At 39.8% G+C, this 27,935-nt stretch overlaps 1 protein-coding gene across 3 annotated transcripts in view; it reads right to left on the bottom strand.

The window, feature by feature from the left end:
- PEAK1 (pseudopodium enriched atypical kinase 1) overlaps positions 1-27,935 on the bottom strand; it is a 291,481-nt gene that overhangs the window by 53,594 nt on the left and 209,952 nt on the right. For all 3 annotated transcript variants that reach the window (XM_032865117.1, XM_032865116.1, XM_032865118.1), the window contains one exon: positions 11,541-14,809. In XM_032865117.1, the coding sequence (XP_032721008.1) occupies positions 11,541-14,692 (3,152 nt within the window). In that variant the 5' untranslated portion in view covers positions 14,693-14,809. The remainder of the gene's footprint in view (positions 1-11,540; positions 14,810-27,935) is intronic.

Here is a 27,935-nt window from a genome sequence, read left to right as displayed (position 1 = left end):
TACGGTTCTGTACCTGCATTCCTCCCAGTAAAATCCCAGCCTGGACCACCATGGAGACTGGCATCAGGACAGGTTCCAGTGTGGGGCAGGCCATCTCCCTGATGCAGACTGGAGCTTCGTCCCTGTGCCAGCAGCACAGAAAGGCCAAAGACTGACTCCTGAGGCTCTTTTAATCCAGGATAGCTAGGGCTGGGGGTGGGGAGCTGACCAGTGTGCACCACTGTCATGTTGTTGTTGTTTAAAGATTTTATTTATTTATTTGACAGACAGATCACAAGTAGGCAGAGAGGCAGCAGGGAGAGAGAGAGGAGGAAGCAGGCTCCCCACCGAGCAGACAGCCAGATTCAGGGCTCGATCCCAGGACCCTGAGATCACGACCTAAGCTGAAGGTAAAGGCTTTAACTCACTGAGCCACCCAGGCGCCCCTGTTGTTGTTGTTGTTTGGCAAGCCTTTCTCCCTGCTGTTAACAAATCACCATTATCAAGGCACCATGAGAACAAACTGCTTCTCCTGGAATTAAAACTTTAAATATTACCTGATAACTCTAATCCATACTCTACTGCAGTTATGTTAAATAATCACTGGCTGAAACTGTGGCCTAGAGGTCTGAATACAGGCCTGGAAATTAGAAACTCAAATTTCATTTCAGCGCTGCCACAACCACTACTCTGCCCCTGCCTCCCTTCATCTATAAAATGAGTATAGTGACATTTATAGGAGTATGTATTAATTAGGAAATTCATCTTAAGTGCTTTTAAGAGAGTGAACAACTATGTTCAACTATGCCCATGTTGAGTACTTTGAGACTGCTTGACAGCTCAATGAATCAGGACATATCTCTTCCTGGTCACAGACTTCCCTTCTTGCACTGAGACTGACTTTATAAAAGACATGGCAGAAACCAGCAGACTCAACAACCACCACCAAGAGTGCAAAAAAGAAAAAAATATTATTTAGGGGCCAAACACCTCTGAAGTCAGACTCTGGCTCTGCTACCTATTTGCATAGCAGCCCTGGGAATGTCGATGAGACTCTGTTTCTCAAGATCTTATAAAATAGGAAGGATGCACTGACATAGATGTTGGGACAACTGAAATAACGTGAGTGAAAGTGTTTTAAGCATTATACAGTAAGATACTGGTGTTTAACTCCAGATTCATTAGGCGAACAAGGAAACAAAACTGACCCAATACATGGGGGAAGTCTCAGTTGGATTCTTCACTTTGGAATATATTCATTATGAGACTCTAGGCAAGTACCTTCCTTCTCTGGAGTTTTATCACCTTCCAGAAGGGAAAGGAATGTAAAGCCATCTGAAGACCATCCCATCATGGTACACATAAGCATAATCATTCTGCATCATTCTGTGATTAGGACCAAGTGAGAAGTTTATCAGTTCTCTATAAAACAGGATTATTTGGAATTTCAACAGTAAGGGCTTTATGAACTCATCTAACTTTAGGAACAATATGTCAGCAAATGTAGATGTGATCTTTATAAATGCTTATAGTCCAGAAGTTTCTTTAGAGCAAGGACTATGTGATCAGGAAAGCAAGCAGCTACTTTAAGCTTCTGTCTCCAAATTTTTTCTTTATGAGGAATAGGAATTTGATCTTCAGAGGCCAGTGTGGTCCTCAGCATGAAAAGATGACTTTGATAGGATTCTCTTGGCAAAGAGTAGAGATAATGCAAATTAAGATATAACTGGAGCACAAGCATCAAAAAAATTCAAGTTTCTAACTGACCTTTACAGAGAGAAGGACATTGAATTTTACCACAGTCTAAAAAGTGCTCAGACTTTTTTCCGTACTAGATGTGCATACACACATGAATATAAAGAGACCCAGACTCTAGGTACTTCAGGGAGTTGCAAACCTGTGTGGTGTCTGGCTAGAATAGACACTGGCACTAGCATGCCTGACAATCACAGACAAATCAGATATAATAGCTTAGTCTGGAGACTTGGCCAACTTTTTCTGTGAAGTCAGTAATATTTTAGGGCCTATAGGCCATATGGTGTCTATTGCACTTAACGTTGCTGTTATAATGCAATAGTAGCCATATACAACATACAAATGAATGAGTGTGGCTGTTTTCCAATAAAACTTCATTAGAGAAACAGGTGACAAGTTGGATCAGCCTATAGGCCATAGTTCTCCAACTTTTGGTCTATACTCTTGAACCTTTGAGTGGATTAGAAAGCTCCTAGGATTGACTCCTGGATTATTGAGGACTCTCAATAAGGACTCTAAGAAGATCAAAAAGATCTTGGAAGGATAAAGGAAAAGCTTATACAGACGAATGGCATTCTTAAAGGAGTAAAGGTGTGCCAAATCTTATCTGCCTGTCCAAAATAGAAGTTGGTGGAGTTTTGGGCAGAATCCCAGCAGTGTGAGGCATAGCTGAATTCCTGAGATGTTTCTGGGAGTCTGAGAGAATACAGATATAAATGACACACAGAAACGCATCCTGGGGATCTTTGCTAATTAGGAAGATGTTTCTGGGCTGATGAAGCTAGAAAGTCTTGCCAAAAGAGGCCATTCATGAGCAAGTGAGATCTTAAACTTTGGCTGGAAATATTATCATTATTTTGTGTGAGTTATAGTTATTTTCTTAGGTATTGGCTAAAGTTTTCTAATTGATTAGAAAAAAAATTTGAACTAAATTTTTAAGGACATATGATTGGCAATAGATACTGCCTACTGATTACAAAATAAAGATGATTTTAATCAGTAATAAATTTACCACACTAATTATTGAAAAGGCTACTAAAGACATACTTGAGGAAGAAGGAAATTGAATCCAGAAGGGAGGAGTGAAATGAAGATGGAATAGTGTAAAAAAAAAAAAAAGTGACAAACGTGAATAAATCCAAAATGAAAAGGATGATGTGATCGGAAGTGACTAAGGGTAGGGGAAGTTTCTTAAGACAAGGCAGTCAATAGAGAATCTGGAGAAGTGACATTTAAATTGATAGTTGAGTGGGGCACTTGGGAGGCTCAGTTGGTTAAGTGTCCGACTCTTGATTTCAGCTCAGGTCATGTTTTCAGGGCTGAGATCAAGACCACGTTGGACTCCATGTTGGGCAGGGAGCCTGCTTGGGATTCTCTCTCTCCCTCTTCTGCAACAACCCCCCCCCCACCGCCCATCTCTATCTTAAACAAATAAATAGACAAGTAGCTAGCAGAATGACAAGGAGCCTGCCGTACAAAGATCTGAAGAAAACATTCCAGAGAGAGAATAGCTGATAAAAAGGGATTATGTTTGGCATGTTTGAAGAACAGAAAGAAAGAAAACTGTATTGTGAGAAGCTCATGAACAAGGGGATGAGTAGGAGATAGGTTAAACAGGTAGGCAGTGGTCATATTATGTATGGACTTCCTTCACTGTGTTGACACTATGGTTATTCCTGAGAGATTAGAGATTAAAACAGGGAGATCAATTAGGAAAATACTTTCCCTAAATGGAAAAGGAAAATCAGATGAGATGATGATGGCCTGGACCAGTGTGGTAGAAGCAGAGATGGAAAGAAGTAAACAGATTTGACATATATTCTAGAGGTTGAATTAATAAGATTCACTGGTATTTTGCATGTAGGGGGTGAGGGGAAAAGAAAGACCACGGATGACTGCTACTTTTCTGGAACGAGTAACTGGATGGATAGTGGGATCATTTACCAAGAAGGGAAGACTTGGGATGGAATAGATTTGTAGGGAAAAATCAAGAGTTCTGTTTTGGACATGTTTCATTTGAGATGTCCATTTGATGTTCAAGTGGAAATGCCAAATGGGTAAGTATTTGAATCATGGGGGAGGTCCAGAAGGGAGTCATCAGAATATATTTAATATTTAAAATCTTTTTCTTTAAGATTTTATTTATTTGACAGAGAGAGAGCGCACAAGCTGGGGAAGTTGGGGGAGGGTGCACAGGGAGAGGAAGAAGCAGGTTCCCTGCTCTGCAGAGAGCCTGATGTGGGGCTCAATCCCAGGACCCTGGGTTCATGACCTGAACCGAAGGCAGATGCTTAACTGACTGAGCCACGCAAAACCCCCTAGTATTTAAAATCTTGATACTAGATGCTATTTAGCCAGGAGTTAGTCATTAAAGTTTAAAGAATCCTTTCTGCTATATGGTCATGATGGGAGGAAAAAAAAAAAAAAAAGAACTTACCTTTTGTAGATACATACTAAACATTTACAACAAAATGTCTGGAATTTGTTTCAAAATAACAGGAGAAGGAAATAAGGGTATAGATGAATCAAAACTGGCCATAAACTGGTAATTGTTGAAATGTGGTTTTAGGGCAAATGGTGGTTCATTTTACTAATTTATCTACTTTTATATATGTTTAAAATTTTCTTTCACAAAAAACTTTAAAATGAAAATAAATAAAGGACCCATTTTAAGACAGTATCCAATTAAAAGGTAGTCCTAAAGTACTGATATCATGGTAAACCTTATAAATAAGGCACTCAGAAAGGAAGGAAGCCAGAATAACTGAGGTTCAAGAGCAAGAGGGTAAATAACATTAAACAGGTGACAAAGTTCACATATATAGGGCCTTCTGCAGTGTGGGGATATGACTGGATTTACATTAGGAAAGCTGTTTTAAAAACAGACTATAGGGGTAAGACATTCAGCAAGGATTATTCTAAATTCTGGTGCCCTAAATGGAATTTATAAAGAGGCTAACCCTATTGCTAGATTCTGTGCTAGATGCTTTACAGATATCAATTTAGTCCTCACAGTAGCTCTGTAAGGTAGGTATTATTATCTCTGTTGTACAGGTTGGGAAGCTTCAGCTTAGAGAGGTTAAGTCAAAAGCCACACAACTACCAGTGGTATAGATGGAATTCAAATCTTAGTCTGACTCTAGTGCTTTTCGCACTAAATGATATTATTCCTCATGATATGGACACCAAAGAGTTGGAGAGATGGTAGGCAGGCTAGTACTTCTAAAAACAATAGTGAAGGAATTCCCACAGGATCATAGACCAGAATAACCACTAAATTACCTTCTCTTCATCCAGACTAGTCAGATAGAAATGATGCCTATGATTATATTCCTGAGTCAAAATTTGACTAGTATCACGGTAAACAGTATTTCCACTTTCCAGCCCATTTCCAATAGTACTGCCAAGAGAGATTTTATTTAAAAAAAAAAAAAAAATTGGGACACCTGGTTGGCTCAGTTGGTGAAGCGTGCAACTTTTGATCTTGGGGTTTTGAGTTCAAGCCCTACATTGGGTGGCGAGATTACTTAAAAAATAAAATCTTAAAAAGAAAATTAAGAACAAAAAAATTTAAAAAGTCACACTAGGGGTGCCTGGGTGGCTGAGCTGGTTAAACGTCTGCCTTTGGCTCAGGTGATGATTCCAGGGTCTTGGGTTCGATCCCCTCACTGGGCTCTCTGCTCAGCGGGAAGCCTGCTTCTCCCTCTCCTTCTGCCACTCCCCTTGCTTGTGCTCTCTGTCAAATAAATAAATAAAATCTTTAAAAAAAAAACAAAAAAAGTCACACACTTTCCCACTTAGAAACAGTTTCTGCCCTGGGTTGCCTGAGTGGCTCAGTGGGTTAAAGCCTCTGCCTTTGGCTCAGGTCATGATCCCAGGGTCCTGGGATCAAGCCCCGCATCGGGCTCTCTGTTTCTCGGGGAGCCTGCTTTCTCCTCTCCCTCTGCCTGCTTCTCTGCCTGCTTCTGATCTCTGTCTGTCAAATAAATAAATAAAATCTTAAAAAAAAAAAAGAAAGAAACAGTTTCTGCCCCAAAATCTAAAGATAAGGGCCAAATATCTCAACATATGTAAACCTCTTCACAGCTTGTCTCAGCACTTCTCAAACTTTTTGTTCTCAGGATTCCTTTACACTTAAAAATTATTGACAAGTTCAAGGGCGCTTGTTTATGTGAATTCTACCAATTAATACTGTATTAGAAATTAAAAATGAGACAATTTAAAAATAGTTACTAGTTCATTTAAAAATAACCCTTTAAAAATAGGGTTTATTTTATAACGTCATTTTCAAATCTCTTTAGTATCTGGCCTAAGAGAAGACAGCTGAATTCTCACATGTGCTTCTGCATTCAATCGGCTGTGATATGCTGCTTTGGTTAAAGTACAGTTGACTCTTGAACAATGCAGCGGCTAGGGGAACTGCAGTCAAAACCTGTGTATAGGGGCACCTGAGTGGCTCAGTGGGTTAAGCCTCTGCCTTCGGCTCAGGTCATGATCTCAGGGTCCTGGGATCGAGCCCCACATTCGTCTCTCTGCTCAGCAGGGAACCTGCTTCCCCCGCCCTCTCTGCCTGCCTCTCTGCCTACTTGTGATCTCTGTCTGTCAAATAAATAAACATCTTTAAAAACAATTTTAAAAAAGGCCTGTGTATAAATCTGACTCCCCAAAACTTAAAAATAGTAACCTACTATTAAGCAGGTCTTAGTTATAGCCAGTTAACACATTTTTTAAAAAGATTTATTTATTTAAGAGAGAGCGAGCGAGCAACGCAGTGAGCACAAGCAGGAGGGCCAGAGGGAGAGAGAATCTGAAGCAGCTCCACGCTGAGTGTGGTGCCTGATGAGGAGCCTGATCTCATGACTCCTGAGTTTATGACCTGAGCTGAAACCAAGAGTCCGCTGCTTAACTGTGCCACCCAGGTACCCCAATTAACACATATTTTGTATGTTATATGTATTATATACTGTATTCTTAAAGTAAGCTAGAGAAAAGAAAACGTTATTAAGAAAATCATAAGGAAGAGAAACTGCACTTATAGTACTTTACAGTATTTATTGAAAAATCCATATATAAGTAGACCCATGCAATTCAAACCTGTGTTGTTCAAGGGTCAACTATATATTTAAAAATGTGATCTCATCCAGATATCTAGGTGGGAAAGGAAAAAGTCTATTAGTAGACCTTTAGGTAATTGTGGATATTCTCCTTGGTACCATATCAGAACTTGATAAGTGGAAGTCTTAAAGATTATTTGCAATGTGGAATCTGAAACCATATCAATAAACTTTCTGGCCTCAGTTGCATTGAAAAATATCCATCCAACTTGCAGTTTCAGTGGATCTTTTACTTGTGCATAATTTTGTAATATTGTGCATTAGGTCATTTGAAATTACCAGTTCACTGAGTTATGCAGATCTTCCAAATGTTGACACATCTCATTATATATTAAAAAATCTTTTTTTTAAGCAAATACCACCATTCTCATCAGAAAGATCCTTAAACATCAGGAAGCTGTCAAAGTCATGATAGCAGATAAAAGCTTTTTTTTTTCATTTGTTTCTTAATATTTTTTTTTATTTTCAGCATAACAGTATTCCTTGTTTTTGCGCCACACCCAGTGCAGATAAAAGTTTTTAAAAATTCTTATTTTTATTTGAAAGCCTTAACTTTTTATCATTGACAACAAATACTGCCAGTTGTTTTCCTTGAGGTAATAGGATTACTATGTTCATTCTTAAGAAAAGCACTCAAGTCTGAGTAGCCACAGCAGGTCTGCCACCTGTTCTTTCAAGGCAGTCCATGAAAACGGTGGCTAGGAGACTGGATGGCTGAGTCAGTTGAGTCTGCCTTCAGCTCAGGTCATGATCTCAGGGTCCTGGGATCAAGTCCCCTCATCGGGCTTCCTACTGAGAGGGAGAAGCTCCCTTCTTCTCCCTCTGCCTGCCGCTCCCCCTGCTTGTGCTTTCTCTTTCTCTCTCTCTGACAAATAAACAAATAAAATCTTAAAAGAAAAGAAAAGAAAAGAAAAAGGTGGCTAGCTCAGCTTTGTAACTCAAACTGTTTTTCCTTGCAATAACCACCATACTTTGGTATTCAATAGAAATAATCTATGTATACTTCCCATTTCATCACATGGAATGTTTAAACGGACACAGTCTCAAGAGCCAAGATTTAATAAAATTTACTACTTCACCAAGGACATGCTTAAATGAACTTTTTTTTTTTGTACCATCAGTGCAAATGTCAATGCAGTGAAAAGAATAATGTCTCATTATGAAAACGGTGACTTTTGCATGATCACTATTTGACCTTGCCTTGACCGCATTTGAAGAACCACGGGTCTATTCATTATCCTTTTCCAGCCACCTGTCTGGACTCTGTTTGCTATCATCTTCTCTGTGACTCTGCATATATTGTTCCTTTTGTCTACAATGTCTTTCCCAAGCAGCGGGAAAAATCCTATCTGTCTTTTAAGAACTGGTTTGTATTTCATTTCTGAGAAGTCTCTTTTAAGCTGATCTAATCTCTGTGCTTTATGCTTCTATACCATGACACACATACATTGTTTTAGCATTTATTATATGGAAGGCAGAGGGGCTACTGACATCTTAAAGCACCCAACCTATGCCAGACCCTGTGCAAAGTCTCGTACGTATTTTCCCTTTATACCCTCAAGCTAATTCCAGTGATAGGTGTCATTACAATCACTGTCCTCTGAAAGACTGGACAGAGAGCTGAAGTGAAGTCAAAGCCAAACCTGTTATTTCAGCAGTGTGATGATCTTTCCCTCATCTGCCCCAATGGCCTATATAAGGCACAGTTAAGACACTCATTTTTTGTTGCCTGAAGAGTCAAATAAATGAATGGAATAACAATCTAATCCCATAACAGAAGGCTCTACAAAATCTCTTATCTTTTAGGGTCTGGCCTTCAGTTGAGTATTTTTTTATCTCTTATAGTTTGGATTTGGAATCTTCATTACTTATAGAAAAACGTGAATTTTCATTTCTTCCAGCAGTATGTTCCCAGCCACGGCATGCTATTTTAATGATTACACTGCCATCAGGCTGGAAACACAAATATTGACATTTGACAGTAACATTTTTCCCTTTCTAAGTTGCTTCAAGTAAATATCAATGGTGTATCCAAGTAAATTAAGTAATTATTAAAAAAGCAAATGGTGTATATTTTTCAATGAGTATCCATGTTTAGTCTAAAACAAAACTGTTTAAAACCCCGTTTTCTGAGACAAATATGAAATGTGACAATTCTAAGGTGTCTCTAAGAAAACCTTAATACCTCAAAAATGCTCTACTTAGAGGACAGCACATTAGCTTTAGATTCTGAATGGTGGTGAGATCAGTGGCTCCCAAAGTGTAACCCCAGGGCCAGTGGCCTCAGTATCACCTGGGGACTTGTAAGAAGTGCAAACTCTCAGGGCGACAGCACCTCAGACCCACCACATCAGAAACTTTGTGGGGCCCAGCAATCTCTGCTTTAACAGCCCTCAAGTTACCATGATGCACGGTTAAATCTGAAACCAATGTGGCAAACCAACTGCACTGCTTTGATTCATAGATGTTACCTTTTTTAAAAAGATTTACTTATTTGAGAGAGAGAGAGAGAGAGAGAGCGAGCACACATGGGGGTAGGAATAGAGGGAGAAGGAGAAGGGAAGAAGAAGGGAAGCAGACTGCCCGCTGAGCGTGGAGCCCACCTGGGAGCCCAACCTCAGGACCTGAGATTGTGACCTGAGCCCTAACCAAGAGTTGGGCACTGAACTGACTGAGCTACCCAGGCGCCCCTCATGGCGTTACTTATCAAGAACTGATGAATTTTGGAAAATATGACTGGCTCATGTACAAGCAAATCCGTGAAAATATAAGCTATACAGTAAGGGGTCTGCTGTGCCAAGGGCCTGGGCTGTCCTCAGGCCCACATGCAGTGGCAATGCAGCCACAGTAGAGAATCTCATTCCACAGAAGAGAGGCCAAATCATTGCTTGGCTCTTCCTTCCAGAATACAGATAAACACGCCACAGCCCTACTTAATGAGGAGTGAAGCCATTTACTGATCTGCGAGAACTATCTGACATAAGTAACTCCAACCATGTGCTGTTTAAATTGCTTTTTTCCTAAATAAAACAGTAATCTGCAATACATGTGTTTTATTACCACTGGAGTATGATATTCTATCATCCACTTTCAACTATCAATGACAAGACTACTCTTTCCAGGAATATATTACGACTATTCTACTTGCTTCACTATTATATGGATTTAAGGAAAACAGGAACTTGCTAGCATTTTGACAACTATTTTGGGGTTATATAAAAAGCATATTTTCGTAAAGAATATATATATAAAACTTCTTAACATTTTGCTAGAAAGGGTGAAGGCATTAAGTATTCATCTTAATTTTTATCTATATTGTTCTAACAAAAAGCTAGTCTTATGAGAAGATCTATGCTTTCATAAGAGTTTGCCAAAGAAAGGGCCAGCCCTGGTAGAGAAGGCTTACTATATAAGTAAGAGGAAGGCAGACTTAGAATCAGATGAAAGAAATACTCAGGGCATATCTCTGCTTAAAAATAGAAAGTACTGGGTGCCTGACTGGCTTAGTCAGTAGAGCATGCAACACTTGGTGTTGGGGCTATGAGTTTGAGTCCCATGCTGGGTGTAGAGGTTACTTAAAAATATAATCTTGAAAAAAAAAAAAAAGTACAGGGGATATAAGGAAATCATCCCATCTGTTACAAACTTGGGATAATAGTTCTTATTTTTATTGGCAGTTCGTTAATTTTGCTTACAATACAAATGAGAAACAAAAAACTTAAGCTTCCTAAACATGAATGTTTATATGAATGATTACAAGTGAAAATATAAAAATCTTGCTTGCTCTTGTGTTTGTGAACAGTGCAACACTGTGGGAAGAATCCAATGAATCAGACAGACCAAGTTTGATTTCTGGCTTTGTCAACTGCGAGCGACATGAATATGCTTACTTCTTAACTTCTCTGATCTTCAATCTCCTCATCGGAAGAATACAACCAATTTGTAGGGCTGCTGTATGGATGGGAGACAAATCCTGGGAATGTGATCACGAACACTTATTTGAGAAAGGAAATGAACAGCTACAGAATGGAGTGGATGTGAATGGGTGTGCCCTTGCCAGCTGCCATCAGGATTCTCCTCCTGGCTGGGTCTCAACCTCAAGGACCAACTTCTCCTCTGTCGCCCACGTGTTAAATCATTAAACTGCTGGCCCTGTCTCCACTGCACACTCCCCTCCCCCTTTTCCACAATACTTAGGAAGGAGACACACAATAAAAACCCAAATATTCCCTCAAAACAAAGTAATGCATATAGAGCTAACACCTTGGTGAAAACCAAAATGAATGGCTTGAGGAGCTTTATTCCATCTACAGTGAGGGTAAGAAGAGTGCCACCATTTATTCATTTGATCCTGTTTCTTCCTCACACTATCACAGGATTTCAAAGCAACGTATTATTTACTGCTATTAAGGTGTTACGGATTTGCTTTTCTGTGTTCAAGCCCCTTTCCATTCACCAGAATGCAGCAGGCTACTTCAGCTAAAGCTCCAGGGCCATAAACCTTGCTCGGTACAGTAAGATCACTTTAATAATACTGTAATCTTGGAATGCAGTTATAAAGATAGATGATGGCCACCGAGTGCTACTTATAAACATAAATGGCTCTTATATAATCTCAAAGATGTAAAAAAACTTAGAACATAAAAATGTGTTAAAAATAATTCCCACACTCTGCCATTCTATTTTACATACCTGAGAATTTTTTTAGGAACCTGTGATGGAGAAGAAGGACTCCTTTTCTTCTTCTCTGAGTCCTTCAGTAACCCATCCTCTGCCCCATCCTTCTCTCTGACGGCTGCCTGGTCTGCTCTGGCCTTCTGATCGGCGCTGGGCTGGCTCTGGGCAGCATCACACCTGTACATGAAGACAATGGCTGCCTTCTCACTGGACTCTCCTTTGGCCTCTGTGAACCAGTGATGGCGCTGGACGGGAGGCGGCGGCAGCATGTGGATGACTGTGCCATCCAGGCCCACCAGTTTTCCTTTCTCTCGGTCTTTTTCTTTATCCTCTTCCTCATCTGTTTTCCGGCGGCGGAAGAAGCTTTTAAATGATATCCAGCGCTTAGGTTTCGCGTCAGCGGCCCGCCTGCTGCCTTCAGAGTGCAAAACCGATTCAGCTTCTGTTGACCTGGTAGGACTGGTGGGCTTGGTCCAGTTGGTGAAATGCCTTTGCAGAAGGTTGCTTGCATGATAAGGGGAGGAAGTAGAGCGAGGTGGGGGAAAGGGAGGTGGTGGCTCGCTCTGGGGGTTGGCCACTAATTTGGAGAGAGGGCTGGTGACCGGCTTTGTGAGCGGATCTTTCCGTGCTTTGGTCGTTGGGCTTTCTATGATCTGCGGGGCTTCAGCTTCAGCACCGGGCTGAGCCGTGAAGAGAGATTTGGGTCGGGCTGGTGTACTCTTAGGGGTACTCTTAGCATCGGCGTCTGGAGGAACTGCGTACAGCTCTTCCACGCTGCATGCTTTCGGGCCGGACTGGGGCATTTCTGGAGGGGACTGCGGGGGCTGGATAGAAGCCACAATCTGAGAAAGCACCGTGCTCGCTTTCTCCCTGCTGCTGCTGCTGCTGCTGCTGCTGGTGCACGTCATCGGAGACTCCTGAGGGCCTTCGGTTTTGGCCCCAGGTTCTTGAGTGGTTCTCTGGATCTTTGTTGGGGAGCTGTGGCTAGAACTATAGCTTTTCTGTGGTGAAGACTGACCTCTGTTAAGACAGCTGTTAAACTCCTGAACCTTTTGAGCCACTGAGCCCCTTTTATGCTCTGTGCTGTTGGAAAACCCTTTGGCTTGGGGACAGTCAGTAGGTTTGCTGGTGCTGTTATCGGACACTTTGCTGTCAGTTTCGATTTCTTCATAAGTATGGCTTATTATACTGGTGGTTTTTTCCTTCACCGAGAGTTCTCCACTTGTTCCGAGAAAACTTTTGTAAATGGCTAGATTGTCATACGCATTTGGATTGATGACAATGGGGACTTTGATGGCATTTTTGGAACTCCGAGCATAAGTCGGCTCATCATGAATGATAATTGGAAAAGGTGGCATACCAGCATTGTTGTAACTATTGAATTTTATTTCGGACAGATTGGGTGACTTAACGGGGATAGTTTTAGAGGAAATGTTTGTCGTTGTAGGTGAAGTGGGTGCTGATTTGTGACAGTTTTTCCTCGGAGGGATGTTTGGCCCAGTTCCACCGCTAACCAGTTCCACCTTGGGTATCTTTTGTCGCGGGCTGGTGCTGGAAGTCCATACTTCCTGGTATCGTATTGCACTGGAGTTTTGGAAACGGGCACCTGTTTGTCCTGATGTCAGCGCAGGCGATGTCACCGGAGAGTTTGGAGTAGAAGATGAGATTTTTGTCTTGGGGCTGTTAACAGGGCCCTCGAGGTGCTCACTGGCCATGGCTGCCGACACGTCCACGATAGTATATGGCTTGCACAATGGCTGTTCCAGATTGACAACTCGGTAAGGCTTTGCTTGCTCTTCCACGGGGACGAGGTTTATGGTTATGGCTTGGCCAGCGATATCTGTAGAGGCTTTACTTTCTTGCTTCTCAGTTTGTACAGCAATCTTGCCATCCTTCTCTTCCAGTCGGAGAGCAAGGACGGCTTTGTGTGTTTCTGGAACTTTTACTGAGCTTTTAGGTGCTTGTGAGGAGTCCTTCTCCTGACTATTACCAGAGAGACTTTCACAATTGGGCTCCCTTTCCTTCATGTCCTTAGACTCTCCGGGGTTACCCGGAGATACTCCCCCATTACAGATCTTCTGGGATAAACTACTGGCTGTCTCAGAACGCGATTCTTCTGTTAAAGAAGAACCTGGTGACGCAGAGTCAGAGGACGCCATGCTCTGAACGCTTCCTGGTCCATAGGAGGCCACAGAGTTTTCTTCATAGCCGTTTAAGATTTCGTCATAGCTGTCATCATAGTCGACAGCACAGATCCTCTGCAGGGACTTATTTCGCAAGGGGACTGTATTCCATTTTTTGTCCACAAAGAATCGAACGGGAGACAAAGTATTTGCCCGGAAGTTAGCAAAGCGGGGTTGCCCTCTCATGCGAATCTCCATGGCCAACAGCTCTTCATCGCTCTCATCCCAGCTCTCATGCTCCTCCTCCATGTTACTGAAAAGTTCATCTTCTTCACTCTCCTCGCCGCTAGAAAACTCTGGGTAACAGAACCGGCCCCCTTCATTACTGATCACTTCTGTGCTCCCACTCAGAATCACGTGCTTGCCTTGAGTATCCTTGATCCCACCCATCATGCAACTCGGTGGAAGCTTTCTTTCCAGTGATCTTTTATAGCAATCATTTATTCTTCCTAAGAATGTTTCTCTGGAGTTTGTTTCATTTCCTCTTATCTGAGGGGTGGCATCCAAGCCTACTATCTCCTTTAACACATCCGTTAGTCCATTATTGTTATTTGATACCTTCTTTGCACTATCATTATTGCCATAAGGCTTAGGAACATGGCTAAAGCCTTCAATGTCATCTTCATTATTATTATTAAGTGGTTTCTGATTCAAGGGCGTCCTGTTTCGGTTCCATCCTATGATGACAGGTTTGTTCTCACAGTGTTCTTGGATACTAAGTTCACCACATACACTTTGCCCATCTGCCACCATCATAGTGGGCTTCACAGCTATAGTGGGTTTTTTAGCCACAGGAGGACGGAAATTTCCAGTGTTCCTCATGCGGTGGTTGTTACTGTGATTGGCATTAGTTTTCACATTGCCATGGGTGATGGGTGCCTTCTCAGGGTCTGGGGGAAGCTGGTGCAAGCTTTTAGGTTTAAAGCAGTTCTTGCATTCACCAGGTTTCCAAACGTGTTCAGTAAAGGTGTTACAAGCAGACATTTTTAAAAAAGGACCTTCACAGACAATGCTTTCTTTTCAGTGCATGGTAGTAAAACTTTCGTCTATCAGTTTTCACCTCCCCTTGGTACCATAGCAGTTCTTGTAGGTATGATCAATCTGTGGGGGGAGGGAAAAAAAGAAAATCTAAATGGAAAAGGCACTATGAGGTCTTAAATCAGATGAATGACTTAAAACAATTGGCTCCACTCCTCAACTTTTCCTTAAATTAAAAGATTGAGAGAGAAACTAATTTGGGCACTTTTCAAACTCCCTTTAGCCAATCAGCATTCTGGAAAGTTCATTTTGCAGCCATAATTTTGTACCCTCTCATTGAACTATATATAATCTTTCCCTTGATGTCTATGTGGCAATGATACTGTGACCTTGCCCTTTGGGAGTGTCTTTGAAACTGCTCTTTTTAAGATCTCCCAACCTGTCTGACACTTTGTAGTCTGCTGAAGGTTCTTCTTCTTCTACCTAGCCTTTTAATTTTTGGGTACCTCATAGACTCCTCAATCTCGATGCATTCAAAACAAATCCTCTGGCTATCCCTTTTCTCAACTTCAGGAACCTTTTCTACTCTAACCAGCATTCCCCTCTACTCCCTAGGCCACCTCCTTCCTCTTCCTGTACCTTATTTCAGTTATGTCATTATCATCTACTTAGATAGCTAAGCTCAATTCCTGACATCTCTTCCCTCACGTCTAACTCCATATCTTACAAACTCCTTAAATTAGTCTTGTCAATTTGGTCTATTACATTTCACTGGAACACTTTCTTGCCAAACCCTGCTAATAGTTCAGAGACTCGCCATCTTTTGCCTAGATCCCTGCAACAGGCTCTCAACGATCTTCATGCCTGCATCTCACCCCATTCCAACCCAACATTTCTACATTGGCTACTCAAAGTGTGGTCCTCGGACAAGAAATACCAGCCTCATTTGGGAATTTGTTAGAAATGCAGTATCTCAGGTGCAACCCCCGATCTACTGGATCCGAATTCATATTTAATGAGAGTCTCAGGTGATTCTATTGTTCTATGTACTACTATCAAATTCATTCCTTTCTAAAATTAGCATTTTCTAAAATGCTAATATGCTCAACTTATTACCTGCTTAAGTATTTGGTGGCTCAATCTTACCTAATGCACTGACTTCCAAATGTCAGTGTGCAGACTAGGGGCTACCAGGTAAATAAGAACCACTCAGGGAAGCACCCTAGACCCACCTAGTCAGTCTCTGAGGGAGGACTCCAGGAATGTGATTTTTTAACAAGTTCTCCAGGTTGTATTTTTTGGGTTTTTGTTGTTGTTGTTTTTGTTGTTGTTGTTGTTTTTTAACAAGTTCTATGTGCATTAAGGTACTGGAACCTCTGAGTTATAGGATGGGATGGGAGATAAGCCCCTTAGGTTTTCACGATATGGTCCTTGCCTCCCTTCTAGCCTTATGTCTTAACAATCAACTTGTCTTATTATACTGTAAATCCCACTGAGCTACTCATTTCCTTGGTACTTTGAAAGTCACTTAGACATAGCTCCATGAACAAGCACTTTCATTTTTAATTGTCTGTCTCCCTACTAGTTTTTGAACCTCTTCAAGGTCTGGGCTATATCTTATTCATCTCAATACATCTAACATAAGGATCTGAATAAACACCGGTTGACTAAATGTGCTCATTTATTTAAAAATCAAACAAACAAATCGTGTGACCGACTCTCTCTTTTGTCTTAGGCACATAGCTGCGGACTTCCCCACAGAACATCACTACAGTGTTGCACTTCTAATTTGGATATTATAATAGAGTTGGCAGTGGGCATGTTCATATAAGAACTATTTTAATGGCTGAAGAGTTTAACTTTATGCATGTACAAGGACAGCAAAAGGATCCTTTATTTGGTCAGAAATGCAGTCTTTCTGCTGAGTTTCAGCACATGTAAAACGAAGAAAAGAATATTTTCTTCCGCTCGTGGGTGTGCGTGCATACACCTGCACACAGAGCTAAGTCGCATGTGAATAATGTTCATAAAGTCCTCTGGCTCAGTTGAAGAAGTACAGACTTAAAGATCAAAGGATTCCACACAAGAGAGCACAACAACTGGGCCAAAACCCAAGTTCATTCTTTGCTGGAAATCATCAAATGGTTCTTTTCAATATGGTTAAAATATATTTTTCAAGCATTTGTTTGGAAACATGTGTTTAGTCTTTCTGATATTCTAAAAGCTATTCCTTAGTTGATAAAAACATTTCCTGCTAGTCTGAGATTGGAACGTTTTGAGCAAAGGGGAAGAAAGGCATAAAATTAGGCTGAAAGGGAGAGCAGGGGCCAGATCATGCAGGGCCATTTATGCTTTGCAAGATTACAGAGTTTATGCTAAGAGGAGTGGGAAGCCACTGAAGGGTTTTAAGTAGGGGAAGCAACAGATCCAATTTGCATTTTAAAAAGAGAACTCTGACCCCAAAACATGAAATACTTAGGTCTAAATCTAATAAAACATGTGCAAAATCTACAATCTCTATGCGGAAAACTACAAAGCACTGATAAAAAGGTATCAAAGACTTAAATAAATGGAGAGAGATACCAACTTCTCTCAGTATTCTTAAGGTGTCAATTTTCCCCAAATTGCTCTATAGATTCAGCATAATTCTAACAAAATCCAAGCAGGATTTTTTTGGTAGAAATCAACAAGCTAATTCTAAAATGTATTCAGAAAGGCAAAGGAAAACTAGAATAGCCAAAGTAATTTAGAAAAAGAACAAAGTTGGAGGGCTCACATTGCCTGACTTCAAGACTTAGCATAAAGCTACAGTAATCCTGACAGTGGGGTATGCTCAAAGGATGGAAACAGAAATGGAGAAAGCAGGGCAAGCAAATACTAGCCTATAGGCTGAATCTAGCCTGTCCCGTTTTTGTATGTCCCTAAGCTAAGAATGCTTTTAAAATTTTTAAATGATTGAAAAATTCAAAAGAATGGTATTTTGTGACAAGTGAAAATTATATGGAATTCCAAACAGAGTGCCCTTAAGTAAAGGTCTACAGGGACATAGCCCATTTGTATCCATTCCCTCTGTGGTGGCTTTGTGCTATGATGCAGAGTTGAGAAGTTCTAACAGATGGCAGGCAGCACACTCGTCACCTCGCAGTACTTTCCAAGCACCTACGGACCAGCATTTCTGCTGCTACATGTTTCACCCACGTGAAAAGATATTTTTCAAAGATAAAAGTATGTCAAATTTCACATTAATAGATGAACTTTGTAATAAAGTTTGAGAAGAAACACTAACTTAGCACCCACGTTAAGCAAAATGTCATCCTTCTCCCAAAAAAGAGTTCCATTCTTTGGATTAGTAGAGCTGCATTTCAGAAAACTGTACTCAATTATTACATTTTGAGTTTTTTTAAAAAAAATTCACAGAAAGTTGTTTTCTCTTATTGAATGAGTACTTACACAATATCTTCAATTTTGCCTCTTGGCCTGCAAAACCTAAAATATTTACTATCTAGTTCTTTACAGAAAAAGTCTGCTGACCCCTGACAGATTAAAATAAAACAGAACAGAGTCCAGAAATAGGACGATACAAATATAGACAACTGATATTCACCTCCAGCAGTGAATATTCTTTTCAACAAATGTGCTAGAACAACGGGATATCCATGAGCAACAAAGTAAACCTGGATTCATACCTCACACCTCTTACACAAAAACTAACTCAAAATGGAGCAGAGAAGCAAGTATAAAGTGTAAAGCTATAGTACTTTTAGGAGGAAAAAACAGGAGAAAATCTTTGTGACCTTGAGTTAATCTGAGTTCTCAGATACAAAACAAGAAGCACGATTCATTAAAAAAAAAAAACACAAGTGAACAACAACAACAAAAAAACCCCCACACAATTTGGATAGTATCAAAATTAAAAATGTTTGCTCTGTCAAAGATACTGATAAGAGAATGGAAAGATAACCCACAGATGAGACTTTTTTGCAAAGTACATATCTGACAAAGGACTTTGTATCCAGAACATATGAAGAACTTTCAAAATTCAATAAAAAGAAAACAAATCTCGTTTTAAAAAATAGGCAAAAGTTTGGGCGGACACTTCACCAAAGGTATATGGATTGCATATAAACACGTGAAAGATGTTAAGTATCCTTAGTCGTACAGAAACGCACATTAGAACGGCAATGAGCTACCTACCTCTGTGCACCCACCAGAATGGTTAAAATGCAAACAAACAGGAAAAATGACGCTAGGGAAGATATGGTACAACTGAAATTCCCATGGCGCTGGTGGGAATGCAGACGGCACAGCCACTTTGGAAAAGAGTTTGCAGTTTCTTATAAAGTTAAACATAAGCTTTCCAGGGGACCCAGCAGGCTCACCCCTAGGTATTTACCCAAGACGAATGAAAAGTTATGTTTCCCCTGAAGCATGTGCACAAAGGTTTATAGGTAAAAACCCGAACAATCCAAATGCTGTGTGGTGGTGGTTAGATGACTACAAGCATTTGTCAAAATTCAGAGCATTCTACACCAAAAAACAAGATTTATTACTGTATAGCAATCACACCTCAATACATCTGACTCAAAAATAAAAGAGCTCTGGCTGCCGATTAGAGAATAAACTGGGGAGAACAGGACAGGAAGCCAGGAGACTGTCCAAAGGCTGTTATGGGCAAAATGAGATATGATGAGGATCTGAATTAGGATGTGGCATCAGGGAAGGCGGAGGAATGTAGTGCACAAATGACTAGATTCTGGAGAGAGTAACAGATGTTGAGATTTTGGGGTTATGTATTTAAATGATTTGTGGGGCCATTTACTGAGATAGACAACGTTGGAGGAGGTGCAACTTTTCGGGAATAAGGTTACTAGTCCATACTTTGTTGCCATATACTAGAGGAAGCAGTTGAATTTAGAAGTCTGGAATACAGAAAGGAATTCTGCTGTTCTTGTCTGTTGGGAAATTACTGTAGGAATATCTAGGCTACTAAGAAACTAGAAGGTGGCTTTCATGGGTAAACCAGGGAGAAGAGAAGAGAAGAACCTCTGAAGAAAACTCAAAAGTAACAGTCATAATAGGGATGATACACAAGCCGGATGAGGAGATTTCATTAAAGTGGGAGAAGACAACTATTTCAAACGCTGCTGACAAGTAATGAGGAATGAGGGCCTAGATGCGTCTACTGGACTTGGCAACAGGAGCTCATTGGTGCCTTTAGCTTTAACTATGTGGTGCAGCCGTGGGGATGGAAAGGAGACTGTGGTCAGTTGCAGAGTGAGAAGATAAGAGTAAGTAATTGTAGATAACTTTTGGAAGAAGTTTAGGTGGGAACTGGAAGAAAGAGCGAGCCAGGAGGAAGCGGGGCCAGGGTGGTGATGTTGTCCAGAAAGGATTTCCTTAGTTTAAGATGACAAAAACGAGATCACGCTGAATGTTAATATTGGAGAAAGATACAAAAATGAGGTTGAAAAGACGGGGAAAAAGGTAGATAATCCCCAAACCAAGAATGTTAAAACCGTGCAGGCTCCATTTCAATCTTTCTGTTTTATGGCTGAGGAAAGCTGAAGGGCCCCCAAAAAGGCCACACGGTAAATGACAAAAATCTGAAAAAGAACTGAAGCGTGAGGCTACAGCAACCTACAATACTTTTTGTTTTAAATTATTATTTTCTTTTGTTACATGAGATTTTCTCTTTTGTTATATATGCTCACTGTGAAAAATCAGAAAAGCATAAAAGAAAATAGAAATCACATGTAATCCTATTACTTGGAAGTAACTTCTATCAATAGTTTGGGGCAGTTCATGTCAGTCACCAAGAATTTTTTTTAAAAAAGACATTTTTTGCACTATGTAGCATTAAATATAAACGAATAAGGCATCCTGGCCTAATATCTTGTTAATGAAGTTAAATCTACCGCTGATCAGAGAGGAATTCCATTTTCTCTTTTAAAGCAGTACAGTATATATATTTTTTCACGCCTGGTAAATAGTCAAAATAATTCCCCACATCGAGTGCTAGTAAGTTAATTCACTCAAGAGATGGCTGTTGAGCTGATTAGCAGCTATCACATTATCAACAGGACAGACAAATGAGATTCAGCAGGAACATGATGAGCTCATGTCAGCGTTGCATGCAACAGAAAGCCATCACTAAAGTGGAGACTTTGGATTTGACAGTCTTTTACAGAGTCTGTGTGCATCTGTATCCACACTGCTGTGAGGACCACGAGATGAAGCAGGCAAACACCTTCAGCCAGCACCAGATGGAGCTGCTGTCTAAGCCACAAAGCCTTAACTATGAGGGCTTTCTTTGTCAACACTAATTATGTTTGGAGACGCACTGAAAGACACTGTCAAAACTACTTTAACTTGTAACAGGCTCTTAGAAAGAGAGGCTGTACCAGATCAGATGTAGCTCCATCCAAGGGACAATTCTTGGGCTTCACTGTCTTTGTGCAAGAACTTCAGTGGTACTCAGGAACTCGCAGCTTTGCCTGCTCAACACTGACACCCCCAAGTTAGGAAACTCCCGTCGCTGAAGTTATGCTTGAGAAGTCAAATATGTGTCTTCTGAGGCACTTAGGGAAACAGGACAGTCTAATCTGGTGTCTTCTATTTACTTGCCAAGACAGGTCCGATACGGAGTAGCCAAATGGAGTGTTCAGTAAGAGAAAGCCCTTTGCTCCCCATTCCTTACAAAGTAAACCCTACAGATGGAATGGTCGGAGAGAGCTGAATGGCTGCGGCTGCCCCAGAAGCTAATCGCGATTCCATGATCTAAAATCTGATTTCGTGTTTGACAGTTTTCAAGACCAAAGCCCTTTAGGCTACAGATGAAGCTACCGAAGAGTAGCCTATTTCACTTCAAGTCATGACAGCTTTTTAAGAACCTATTACTGTTTTTCACTCTCTCTACTGCTATACAGACAATGACAATAATTAGTTTGCTTCAAGTCCAACAGTTTCAAGCAAATTTGATACAAAACAACTAAATCCTCCCTGGATTTCAATCTTGGGAGTAAACAGGCCCAGGGAGTAAAGAGTAAAAGGAGTAAAAGAGCCGGAGCTCCTCAAGCTGGATGTAATTTCCAAGTCAGTGAACGGGGGAGATTGTGTAGGTGGTATATTAAACACCATATATAGAGCATTTCCTAAAGGCACCCAAGGAGAATCTGGTAATAATCAAGGAGGACGGGGCAGGCACTGCTAAGCTCCTTCCCCAGTCCTATGACTCCCGGAGGCCATTATCTTTCTTCATAAAATCTGTCACATTGCCATAGAAACAGAGTCAAGATTCCTCAGTGCTGTACATGGGCTTTTAAGGACACTTTCAGTGAGGAACTATCGCCTATATGTCATCCCACACGTTAGTCCATCTCCAGGATATGAGGGTAAAATTTACAAGTCCAGCTTCTCATTAGGCTTTTGTAATGGAACTTGTGGGTTACTTATATAAAAAAGGAAAGGAAAATGTGACAAGCATCCCCACGTCACTGTTCCCAACCTTTCCTTCTTCTGCAGTGAAAAATGCTGACCTGATACCTTAACCAGCTGCCAAACCCTTCTGTATATGACTAAAAGGGTGGAGAGAGGAAGTGAAAGCAAAGCTGCAGGAAAAGGCTTTGTAGGAGATAAAACACAGCTTTAATTTGGAACACGAATGGAAATTCCATGAGTAAAAGGAACCTTCCTAATTTGAGATCTGACCCCTCCCCACCCCTTCGTGGGGAGAAAAAAAAAATCACAGTTCTTTGCTATCACATCAGCAAGCAAGACCTTAAGACATAAGTTTCTCCTGTTTAAAGAATAAAGCGAAGTAAAACCCGCTTAATTTGGAAAAGTTAACTAAAGCTCTGTAGAAAGGAGGAAGCCCATCCACTTCCAATTGTTCTAACCGCAAGCTTTTCTAACCATTTACTGTTCCTGTCACATGGCAGCCGTGTCTGGATAAGAGCTTTGCGTCAGCAAATGCTCTGCTGTGAAGTGCCACTGCTCAGCTCCCAACTCATCTTTTAAGCTCAAACTCTTCGATGAACCAGTTAAATAATAATAATAATTACTATCAGGGTGCCTGGGTGGCTCAGTGGGTTAAAGCCTCTGCCTTCGGCTCAGGTCATGATCCCAGGGTCCTGGCATCGAGCCCCGCATAGGGCTCTCTGCTCAGCAGGGAGCCTGCTTCCCATCCTCTTTCTCTCTCTGCCTGCCTCTATGCCTACTTGTGTTCTCTGTCAAATAAATAAAATCTTAAAAAAAAATTACTATCATAAACTTGCTAATAACTAATTATAAGATTATAAGCTCTAAAATCTACGCTGAACCCACCTAAGACCCCCTACTTGAGAAGGTATACACCAGCTACATCAGAGAGGCGGTTAAAATGTTATCTAATAGTAGCCAAGGACTCCACAGTATTTTACAGTTTTATTCTGTCCATGAGCTGCTCCCTTTGCTTGGAATGTATTTCCTCTAATGCTGTTTCATTCAGCAAAACTGTTCGTTCTCTGAGCCCAAGTTCAAATTTTACCTGTGTGAGACGCTTTACCTGACTTCCTAAACACTGTGTTGAGTGGCAGTTATCTAAGGCCCTAGAAGGCAAGGCTGTGTCTTGTTCACTTCTGTATCTCTTGGATTGCTGTGAATATACTAGCTACCGAGCAAATGCTTGCTGAATGATAATAATTTTAGCTAGCATTTACTACTAAGTGCCAGGCACCACTGAAGCATTTTATGTATGAAAACTCTTAACTCTCCTAAAAACCTTAAAAGGTACACGCTATCATGAGCTTCGCTGTACTAAGGAAGAAATGGAGACTTGCCCAAGGTCACATAGTTAATAAGGGACTGTCAGGATGGCTGAGTGGATGAAGGAACGCGTGTATTTATAAATGGTAGAGCTCAGCTCTCCGTGGCATCTGGAGGCTGCTTTCTGCTGCCTGAAAGTCCACTCAGCAGCAGCAGCACTGCCCGCCACAGTGGAATTCCACCTTGAACAAAGAAGCGTCAGAGGTAGGCACACCCACACCTGTAACCAACAGGCATAGTAAACCAACAGCCATAGACAATTAGCTACGGCTGTCCCAAAGTTGTGCTTTTGTGCTTCCAAGTATCAATATCTTGAGGCAAATTAAGCATGATCTTTCAGGAACCACCCCTATTAGGAGGGCTTCTGAAGTCACTTACTGAGAGTGAACCACCGGTGAGATGCTACTAGAAGTTGCCTTGCTGTGTTCTTCCTCTCCACTGCCTGCAATCACAGAGCCAACTGTCAAGTGAAGAAAGCTGGACTCTAGGCTGACTGAGATGAGAAAAGACAGGCGATCTCTGGTATCAAACAAGGGAATGAAGGGGTGCCTGACCAGCTTGGTCAGTAGAGCATGCGACTCTTGATCTCAGGGTTGTAAGCTCGAGCCCCACGTTGGGAGTAGAGATTACATAAAAAAATAAGATCTTTAAAATGAAACAAGGGAATAAGAAAGAGGGGGAAATGAGGACAGTGCAAGATACAAACGTAAGAGAAAGGAAGAAAAGGAAGTTGGGAAGGAAGTTGGTTTTGATTAACAAAACAGTCAATTCTGAGAGAAATCCCACTGGAATGTTTATAGCAACAGCATCAGAGGAAGAATAATGTCATTAGTTACCACACTTTACCATTTCTGGAGGCTTTACTGTTTTGTGGATCTTGTACATTTGCTTTGAGGTATTATTTTTCCAATCAAAGTAAATTTTACCTTCTCCAGCTACGGAAAAGAGTGAACAATGTATTCTGCAAAACATTTCTAATTTAGACTTTTAAAGAGAAAAAGCACTTTCAAATTAGTGAAAGTTTGAATTATACAGTACTTTAAAGAAATAGAAATGTATTGCTTTCAAAGAGATACCATCATAAACAAGTGTAGCAGTCTTTCCTGGTATTTGGAGGATTTATTCTAATAAGCAAGTAAGAATTATTTTCATGATGGTTATAAATAAATAATTGCAAAATAAATAAATAACCACTTAAAAATACATTAAGAGTATCTTTCAAACTGGAATCCAGGGTCTCTTTTCAAGAGCTTATGAGTTTTCCAAAAGAACTTTAATATTGAACTGAAAACAAACTTTACATCTAAAATTACCATAAACCTATGCTGGATCATTGCAGTGCCACTTAATTAACTAAGCACAGCCATGTGATTTGCAACATGATTGCAAATGTACATATACATTTCCCTTTCTGGTCTGAACTGGCATCAAGCACACTATTTTAACTGAAAGGAATAATGAGAAAAAAAGGAGGCTCGCTTGATAGGTAAATGATACAGTCCCACTAAGTAAAGACCAAAATGAAGTAACAGTGTAATCACTGTACACTGTACCAATTCTGGATTTTCCACATCTTAGAAATGTGGCAGAAAAAGAGCACAATGGTCACGAAAGCTGCCAAGGCAACTCTGGGGTGGCAGACAGCGCCTTACTCATGTGAGCAGCAAGTCAGCTTTGGCGAAATGTCATCACTGTATTAAAATAATATGAATTTGCACTTCACTAATTTTATAGGCTTTTTTGTACTTAAATTCTAAGTTCGTTTCAGTTTAGAGCAAAGTGAAAAATACACGCATAAGAATTTATATCTAATTTTGTTTGTTCATATTTAAGTAAAATTGTAATAATATGTATGAATAGTAAAAGACTCTAGTTTTTTTTTAACCAAATAAGGAGTCTATAAATTACTAAATTTGAAAGTAGTGCTTAAAAATACTATTCTGTTATGTCAGATAAGCATTCCTCTTGTGATCTTATTTACATTATGAATTTGCTAAGCATCTCTTAAAGGAGTATAATAACCATCCACCCCGTCGGGCTGTTGTTAAAATGAATTTAGATAAAATATATAGGGATTGCATTGAACCTATATATTTATAGATAGCTTTGAGTAGCATGGACATTTTAACAATATTAATTCTTCCAATCTGGGAACATGGGCCATCTTTCCATTTGTTTGTGTCTCCTTTTAACTTCTTTCATCAAAGTCTTAAAAGTTTGCATTATATATATCTTTCATTTCTTTGAGTAAGTCAATTCCTAAGTACTTTATTCATTTTTATGGGATTTTTTTTTCATTTTTTTCAGATTTTTTTTGTTAGTATACAGAAACACAACTGGTTTCTGTATATTGATTTTACATCTTGTGACTTTACTGAATTCACTGATTAGTCCCAACACTTCTTTTTTATTGTCTTTAGGATTTTCTACACATAAAACCATACAATTTTATCATTAATTTTATTTCTTCCTCTGACCCAGTGCAATCCCTATCAAAATCTCAATGGCACTTTTCACAGAAATAGAAAAAACAATTCTAAAATTTGTATGGAGCCACAAAAGACCCCAAATGGCCAGAGCAACCCCGAAAAAGGGAAAGCCAGAAGCATCACACTCCTGAACTCAAACTCGACCTCAAAGCTAAAGTAATTAAGAGAGTCCGGTACTGGCATAAAAATAGACACACAGACCAATGGAAAAGAATAAACAGCCCAAAAATAAACCATGTATATATATTGGTCAATTAGTTCACAACAAAGAAGCCAAGAACGTACAATGGAGAAAGGAGTCTTTTCAATAAATGGAGTTGGGAGAACTGAACAGCCACATGCAAGAGAATGAAACTGAATCCTGTCTTACACCACACACAAAAATCAATTCAAAAAGGATTAAAAACTTAAAACATAAGACCTGAAGCCATAAGACTCCTAGAAGAAACAGAGGGGGGAAAAGTTCCTTGACATTGGTCTTGGCAACAATTTTTTGAACATGACAACAAAAGTATAAGCACCAAAACCAAAAATTGATAAATTGGACCACATCAAACTAAACTGTTTCTACACAGTGAAAGAAACAACAAAATTAAAAGACAAACTAGAGAATGGAAGAAAATATTTGCAAACCATATATTGGATAAGGAGTTCGTGTTTAAAGTATACAAAGAACTCATACAACTCTTTAATAAAACCCCACAATCACAAGTTTTTAAAAGGGCAGGGGAACTAAAAAGACGTTTTTCAAAAGAAGGCATCCAAATGGCCAACAGGTACACGAAAAGATCCCCATCACCAGTCATTAGGTAAATGCAAATCAAAAGCACGTATCACTTTTCACCTGTTAGAATGGCTATCATCAAGAAGATATGAGATAAATTTAAAAATTAAAAAAAAAAGGAAGATATGCAATAATGAGTGTTGGCAAGGATGTGGAAAAAAGGGAATCCTGTGCACTATTTATTGGTGGGAAATGTAAATTGGTTTGACCAAGATGGAGAACAGTATGGAGGTTTCCTCAAAAAATTAAAAATAGAACTACTATATAATCCAGCAATCCCACTACTGGGCATATATACAAAGGAAATGAAAACAAGAGTATCAAAAAGATACTTGCACTCCTATGTTTATTGTAGCATTGTTCACAAAGCCAAGATAGGGAAATAAGTTGAGTGTCTATCAAAGACGAATGGATAAAAATAACATGGAATAAGAATGGAATATTATTCAGCCATGAGAAAGAAGGAATCCTGCCATTTGTGACATGAACAGATCTTGAGGGCATTATGCCAAGTGAGATAAGTCAGACAGAGAAAGACAAATACTATAACATATTACTTATATGTAGGATCTAAAAAAGTTGAACTCAAAGAAACAGGGAGTGGAGTGATGGCTTCCAGGGGCTGAGGAGTGGGGTTAACTGGAGAGATATTGGTCAAACCTGCAGTTAGAAGATGAATAAGTTCTGGAGACCTAATGCACAGCTTAGTGGTTATAGTCAACAATACTGTATTATATACTCCAAAGCTGCTAAGAGTCTAGATCTCAAATATTCTACCAAAGAAATGATAATTATGTGACATAATAGAGGTGTTAGCTAGTGCTACGGCAGTAATCATACTGCAAATGTATCAAATCAACATATCACACAACTTAAACTTACACAATGTTATATGTCAATTGTATCTCAAACTATATAAAGTGCCTGACACAGAGGTTGATTCATAATAAGTGCTTAATAAATGAATAAATAAAATATATAATACAATAGAAACAAAAATAATATATAATATAATATTTATTATAATATAATGTATATTATTAATATATTAGATATAATTTATAAAATATATTAAAAATAAATTATATTTTATTTTATCATATTATATTTATTTTATTTCATTTTATTTCTTTTACATTTCTTTTATTAATTTAGTATATTTTTAATCTTATTA

The sequence above is a fragment of the Lontra canadensis genome, unplaced genomic scaffold, assembly GCF_010015895.1.
Source record: "Lontra canadensis isolate GAN:19392208 unplaced genomic scaffold, GSC_riverotter_1.0 scaffold28, whole genome shotgun sequence".
Classification (NCBI taxonomy): Eukaryota; Metazoa; Chordata; class Mammalia; order Carnivora; family Mustelidae; genus Lontra; species Lontra canadensis.
This window is presented reverse-complemented; position numbering and strand designations above follow the sequence as displayed.